Source organism: Rhinopithecus bieti, unplaced genomic scaffold (assembly GCF_001698545.2).
Source record: "Rhinopithecus bieti isolate Rb0 unplaced genomic scaffold, ASM169854v2 scaffold_57534, whole genome shotgun sequence".
NCBI lineage: Eukaryota > Metazoa > Chordata > Mammalia > Primates > Cercopithecidae > Rhinopithecus > Rhinopithecus bieti.
The window spans coordinates 533,454-540,826 of record NW_016823089.1 but is presented as its reverse complement, the minus strand read 5'-3'; the positions used below and the strand labels follow the sequence as shown (position 1 = coordinate 540,826).

The 7,373-nt window shown below is 50.6% G+C and overlaps 1 protein-coding gene across 1 annotated transcript; it reads left to right on the top strand.

Moving 5' to 3' along the window:
• The first annotated feature begins 4,635 nt into the window (after positions 1-4,635).
• On the top strand, positions 4,636-6,954 carry MESP2 (mesoderm posterior bHLH transcription factor 2). The gene is made up of 2 exons (XM_017861209.1): positions 4,636-5,487; positions 6,269-6,954. Exons 1-2 carry the CDS (start codon positions 4,636-4,638, stop codon positions 6,536-6,538), a joined length of 1,122 nt encoding a protein of 373 aa, XP_017716698.1. The 3' UTR covers positions 6,539-6,954.
• The last annotated feature ends 419 nt before the right edge of the window (positions 6,955-7,373 follow it).

Here is a 7,373-nt window from a genome sequence, read left to right as displayed (position 1 = left end):
AAACACCAATAGAAAAACAGAAACAGCACCTGCTCTATCTGAAATACAGCACCTAGATCAAGACATATCTATGAAGCCTGATAAATTTTGTTTACAACTGTGGAATTCATACATGTAAGTTCCCTGATAGATAGTATGTCAAGAGCTTTATAGTGATGTGTGGCCTTGGACCAATAAATGATGTACCTATACTACATGTGCCATTATTTCAACCCAAAAAGTCTAGGGGTGAATGTTTTACAAGTTGTCCTTTATCTCCCCTTAGGAAATAGGTGTTTTTTTTTTTTTTTTGGTTTAAACCTTTTTAAGCCATGAAATGTTCCATAACTAACTGCTTCTTTCCAAAGAAAGCCTGTTTGAAATCCATCCCACCTTCTTTTCATGTTATGGACCAATCAAAATTTTCTCTTCTTTATTCATAGCAGCTAGAATAAACTGAACAATAGTTGTCTACTCAGTGTTATTCAATGCCAAGTGTTACTTCATCATAATGTTACAGCAGTGACTTGGGCATATTTTCTCCAATATATTTCAAAATAAATTCTGAAGAGAAAAAGTGATATAATTTCATTATTGAAGGTGTATCTGTACCTCCTGACATTTTACCTTTTTTCCAAAGTTAAAATTATTTACATGGGCTGTGGACAGTGACTCATACCTGTAATCCCAGCACTTTGGGAGGCCGAGGTGAGTGGATTGCTTGAGCCCAGGAATATGAGACCTGCCTAGGCAACACAGTGAAACCCTGTCTCTACAAAAAAATACAAAATTTAGCTGGCGTGATGGCGCACATCTGTACTCCCAGCTACTTCAGAGGCTGAGGTGGGAAGATTACCTGAGGCTGGGAGGTGGAGGCTGCAGTGAGCCATGACTGCCCCACTGCACTCCAGCCTGGGTGACAGAGTGAAACCCTGTCTAAAGGAAGAAACATTATTTAAATGGATAAACATTTAAAACATTTAGATCAACTATAACCAAGGTTTTGATTAAATCTGTATTCACAGTCAGTACTTTTATTTTTTTTTTTTGAGACAGGGTGTTGATCTGTGGCCAGGCTGGTGCACAGTGGTGCAAGCATAGCTCACTGCAACCTCAAACTCCTGGGTTCAGTGGATCCTCCTGCCTCAGCCTCCCAAGTAGCTGGGACTACAGGCCCACACCACCATGCCTGGCTAATTTTTTTTTTCTTAGATACGGTTGCCCAGGCTGGTCTTGAACTATGACTATGTTGCCCAGGCTGGTCTTGAACTCCTGGGCTCAAGTAATCCTCCCACCTCAGCCTTCCAAAGTGCTGGGATTATCTCCACTAAAAATTTGATGCATTATTTTTTTAAAGGGTGAGTCAGCAAAATATGTCCTGACATGGAATGCTCTGAAACATGCTGCTGAATGAAAAAAAAAGAAAAGAAAAAGAAGAAAAACAAATTACAAGCTGACATTTACTCATAACAATGTACATAATGTAACTGGAGGGTTACTGTGTGTTTGCTAAGGATACACATGTTTATGTTAACCCACTGGCCAGGTCTGGAACTACACACACAGCCTAACAACAGCTGTTACTTTTTGGGGGGTTATGGGGTTGGTTAAAGAGACTCCAACTTTACCTGTTATGTTTCCATTTCTCACAGTGAAATGTAGTGGTTACATAATTTGTGTAATTAAAAGTTAATTTTTAAAAATAGCCACGATGTCCCTCAAAGAAAGAAAGAAAGAAAGAAAAAATATTAGCCAGTCATAGTGGTATGTGCCTGTAGTTCCAGCTACTTGAGAAGCTGAGGCAGGAGGATCACTTGAACACAGTTTTAGGGTACAGTGAGCTATGATCGCATCACTGCACTCCAGCCTGGGCAACAGAGTGAGACCCTGTCTCTAAAATTAAAATAAATAAAGCCTGGGCACAGTGGCTCACACCTGTAATAAACAACATTTTGGGAGGCCGAGGCGGGCAGATCACTTGAGGCCAGGAGTTCGAGACCAGCCTGGCCAACATAGCGAAACCCCATCTCTACTAAAAATACAAAAATTAGCCAGGCATGGTGGCGCGCACCTGTGGTCCCAGCTACTCAGAAGGCTGAAGCAGGAGGATTCCTTGAGCCTGGGAGGCGGAGGTTGCAGTGAGCTGCCACTCCACTCCAACCTGGGCGACAGACCCTGTCTCAAAAATAAAACAAATAACAAAATAAAACAAAATAAAATAAAATCAGCCACAAAAATATTACAAGGCAGCTGGGCCTGGTGGCTCATGCCTGTAATCTCAGCACTTTGGGAGGCTGAGGCGGGCAGATCACTTGAGCCCAGGAGTTCAAGACCAGCCTGGGTAAAACCCAACTCTACAAACAATAATAACAATAATTAAATAATTACAAAGCCATTTGCCACTTCAGGCTGCTGCAGGTTAATCTCTTCTTGAACACCACTGTCATGTTGATCTTTAGTTAGTTATTAGCTAATGATTTTTAAAATTGTATCACTCTTCCACTCATAAGTCCCTATGGCTCCCAAAACCAACTCCTTAACCTGGCCCCAGCCCAGATGTGCTCTGGCCTTCCACATCACCACCCCAGTGCCCTGCTCCTGAGGCATCTTGGAAGGTCATGAGGCCAGGTCTTTGCTTATGCAGTTCCCATCTGGAATGCACTGCACCTGCCTCTCTCCCTACTCAAATCCTATGCATAGTTCAAGGCCCAGCTGTGACTTCTTCACCTCTGTGGCCAGAACCCTAATGTCCCTGGCCTTCTTTTGGCTCTTAGCCTCAGGACTCAGCCCTTTCCCCAAGACCACACAGGACACTGACAATCTCCTTTAAACTGTAATTATTGCTGAGATCATTTACTTTATAAATTTTACTATCTCAACTATCCCTCACACAGTCCCACGTAGATACTACCATTATTCCTGTTTTACTGAGCAGAAGCTCAAGCTCAAACAGGTTAAGGGCTCTGCCCAAGGGCACACAGCTACTGTTATACAATGGCCTGTTCACTTTTCTTTCCCAGAAGACTGAAATCTCATTAGAGCCGAGACCGTGACTAGCTCATTCACCCTGTGTGCTTGACATTTACTGGTTGCTAAATAAATATAAATTCAGCCAGGCATGGTGGCTCACGCCTATAATCCCAGCACTTTGGGAGGCCAAGGTGGGTGGATCACTGGACTTCAGGAGTTTAAGACCAGCCTGGCTAACATGGCGAAAACCCGTCTCTACTAAAAGTACAAAAATTAGCCGGACATAATGGTGCACACCTGTAGTCCCAGCTACTCGAGAGGCTGAGACAGAAGAATTGCTTGAACCCAGGAGGCGGAGGTTGTGGTGAGCTGAGATGGTGCCACTGCACTCCAGCCTGGATGACAGAGCAAGTCTGTTTCAAAAAAAAAAGAATACATAAATATGAATTAAATGAATAATGCCCATTAGTGCCTTGAAATGTAAGTACCTTCTTTTCATTTTATTTATTTACTTTTGAGACGTAGTCTTGCTCTGTCACTCAGGCTGGAGTGGAGTGGCACGATTTCGGCTCACTGCACCCTCCACCTCCTGGGTTCAAGCAATTCTCCTGCCTCAGCCTCCTGAGTAGCTGGGATTACAAGCGCCTGCCACCACACTTGGCTGGTTTTTGTATTTTTAGTAGAGACGGGGTTTCACCATGTTGGCCAGGCTGGTCTTGAACTCATGACCTCAGGTGATCCACCCCTCCTTGGCCTCCCAAAGTGCTGGGATTACAGGCGTGAGCCACCGCGCCTGGCCAGTACCTTCTTTATAAAACGATCATGGCAAACCTTCAGCTCACTTGCCAGGGCCTAAGTGTTTTACAGGGATTGTTGTATTTAGTCCAGGAACCATCCTAGACATAGGTATTTTGTATCACTGTTGGTACCGATGAGGGAATCTGAGGCTCAGAGGAGCTAAATAACTTAACCAAGGTCACAGCCAATAAAGAAGTTGGTTTGGGGACCGACCTTTGCAGGTTTCCATCACCTAGGGTACCCAACTCCTCTTCCCCCACTTGACCTAGTCCCTTTCTCAAGACCAGAAACAGACAATGGGCAGTGAGATGCCTTTCTTGGTGTCACTCAACAAATCAGAAACTGTGGATTCTGGGGACCCCAGAAGGGCCCACCTGCACTTCTGCCTCAGTCACCAGGGGCAGGGCCCTCCGGGCTTGTCTTGATGCCTTATTTAATACAACAGTAGGCACCGCGTCCTGGGCACAGACCTCCGGGAGGTTAGTGATAAGAGAGGCACCCACTCCTCACGGGGTCCCTGAGGCACCCACAGACCATGGCACCACCCGCCACTGCCGGGCTCCCGGGCACTCACCGTGAGCAGTGGACGGGGCAGGGGCGTGGGTGGGAGCATGGTGAGAAGCTTAGCAGCTCCATCCAGATGCGAATTGTCCCTCCCATACTTCCCGGGCTGCAGGAGCCTCCATTTAGAGCTCCCAAGGAGTCAGAATCCACACCTCCGCAAATGGGCCCGCTTTCCCAGGGGCCCCCTGCCCAGACCTTCCCTGGGCTCTGTGGGTTTTGACACCTCTCTGTAACCTGGCGGGGGGCCACCTCACACCTTTGGGCAACATAAAAGCTCAAGCCTGGAGGTGGCTAGCCCAGCCTCCCAGAGTCTGCAGCCCGGCCATGGCACAGTCGCCTCCTCTGCAGAGCCTCCTTGGCCACGACCACTGGATCTTCGCCCAGGGCTGGGGCTGGGCTGGCCACTCGGACTCCACGTCCCCGGCCTCCTCCTCGGATTCGTCGGGTTCGTGCCCCTGCGACGGCGCCCGCGGACTCCTGCAGCCAGCGCCTGCGGGCTGCAGCTCCCGAGCCGCAGAGGCACCCGCGACGACGCCCAGACGAGCGCGCAGCGGGCCAGCGGGCGGACAGCGGCAGAGCGCCAGCGAGCGGGAGAAACTGCGCATGCGCACCCTGGCCAGCGCACTGCACGAGTTGCGCCGCTTTCTGCCGCCCTCCTTGGCGCCCGCCGGCCAGAGCCTGACCAAGATCGAGACGCTGCGCCTTGCCATCCGCTACATCGGCCACCTATCGGCCGTGCTGGGCCTCAGCGAGGAGAGTCTGCAGTACCGGCGCAGGCAACGCGGGGACGCGGGGTCCCCTCGAGGCTGCCCGCTGTGCCCCGACGGCGGCCCCGCGCAGGCGCAGACGCAGGCGGATGGGCAGGGGCGCGGGCCAGGCCTTGTCTCAGCCGTCCTCGCCGAGGCGTCCTGGGGGTCCCCGTCCTCCTGCCCCGGAGCCCAAGCCACACCCGAGCGCCTGGGAAGGGGGGTCCACTACACGGATCCCTGGGAGACACCCCCTTACTGCCCCAAGATACAGTCGCCTCGGTATTCGTCCCAAGGGACAACCTCCGACGCGTCTCTTTGGACGCCACCCCAAGGCTGTCCCTGGACGCAGTCATCCCCAGAGCCCCGGAACCTGCCAGTGCCCTGGATGACGCCCCCGGCAACCCTGGAGCTGGCTGCAGTGTATCAGGTATGTGTGGAGGCTCTCGCTGTGTTCCCCAGCCTCCAGTCTGCAGAGAATCTCATACTTTTTCGATCCCGGCTTATCTACTCCAGGATTATCTAATGGAGGGGAGAATGGAAAGAACCCCCGGCTCCTTGGGAGAAGAGGTTGGACCCTGGGAAGTTAAGGCCACCTCCACAGTCACCACAAGCAGTCTTCACAGCCGTGGGAAAGAGGGGGAGCCCGCCGACTTGCTCAGAGGGTGGAAGGTAGCAGGGAGGGCTTGCTGGCTTCAAGTGCTATTAAGGGTCTAGTGGGGGAAGGAAGTCCCAGGGTAAGTGCAGCTTTTCCCCAGTGCATGGGCCTGGAGCTGGTGATTTCAAGTTTTCTTCAAGCTTCATTCATTCATGAGGCTCATGAATGACTCATGGTCCATAAAAAATCTATTAACTAAAATGTGTTGAACACTTTCTATGTGCCCATCATCATTCTTGGCACCTTACATGTATTATTCAGCCCCAGTAATGACCATGGGAAGTAGGTATTAACAGCTTCCCTAGTTTACATGTGAGAAAACTGAGACAAAAAGAGCTACCTGAGTTCTTATTGCTAGTGAGTAGCAGAACTGGGATTTAAGTCTTAGCAGAGTGTCTCCCGAGCCAGTGCTCTTAACCAGTTGGCTTTGCTGCATCCATTGCACCAGGGCTGCCCAGATGCTGCCAGCCACACCATGGCAATGAGCCAGATTCAAGATCTCTGGACATCAGGGAGCAGCCCACTAACCAGGCTGCTCTTCTCTCTCTTGCAGGGTCTCTCTGTGTCTCCAGAGTCCTGTCTTTCGCTGGGAGCTCCATCTCTCCTGCCCTACCCATCATGCCAGAGACTGCAGCCTCAGACCCCCTGGGGGTGCTGGAGCCACAGTGCAGAGGTGGTGCCCAACTCAGAGGACCAGGGACCAGGCGCCGCCTTCCAGCTCAGTGAAGCAAGCCCTCCCCAGAGCTCAGGCCTGCGGTTCAGTGGCTGCCCTGAACTTTGGCAAGAAGATCTGGAGGGGGCCCACCTGGGCATCTTCTACTAAATGGCCTTGGCTTCCCTCTTTCCATCCAGGAATCAGGCCTGTAGCATGGGTGCCTCCTCATTTGCTACTTAGTGGTTGTTCACGCTTTCCTTTAGCCAAGCCTCCCTTTTTCTAAGTGATGTCTTTCAAGGAAGCAGTGTTTGAAATAGATAGTGGGTATCTTCCCTGGATGGAGTCAGGGCGGGGGCAGTGTCCTCCACTGCTAGACACCCCCAGAATGCCTGGCGCTCTGCAGAGCACAGTCTGAGCTGCTCTAAGAAGAGGTCTCCTTTACCCCAAAGGCAGCTGGGCAGGGACAGGTGGGAGAATGGGTGTAGGAGGCAGGCCCCATACTCTGCTTCTTGGTGACAGTTGGCCAGAGCCCTATATGCTTTGATTTTTTTGTACTTAAAAAACACACACACACACAACAAAAATTTGGTTTGGTTTTGTTTTTTGTCCATCAACCTGGGTTTTTCTTGCCTCTGGAAAAGGAAACATGTTTTCCTTCTGTGGGGAACAAGTTCTGCTGCTCCTTCCTTCCCGAATCCAGGCCTGCCAAGATATGGGTGGGCCCTCATTTGTCAGTTTGACCGTATTTATTGCGCTGGCGCTCCAGGGCCAAAAACTCCACCTGGCTTGCTGTGCAAGGTAGCACAGGTGGGCTGAACTTGGGCCTGCCCACTTGCCCCAGCCACATCACCACTGCCCTTTTGTGTTCTTCTGGGTGCATTCCTGGTGACTGGTGGGGTAGGTGCATGCAGCTGTGGACAGACAGACAGGACCCCCAAATGGGGAGACCACCGTCCCAGAGACCTGTGATTTAGGGCTCTTTCACAATGACATGAAATTTTCT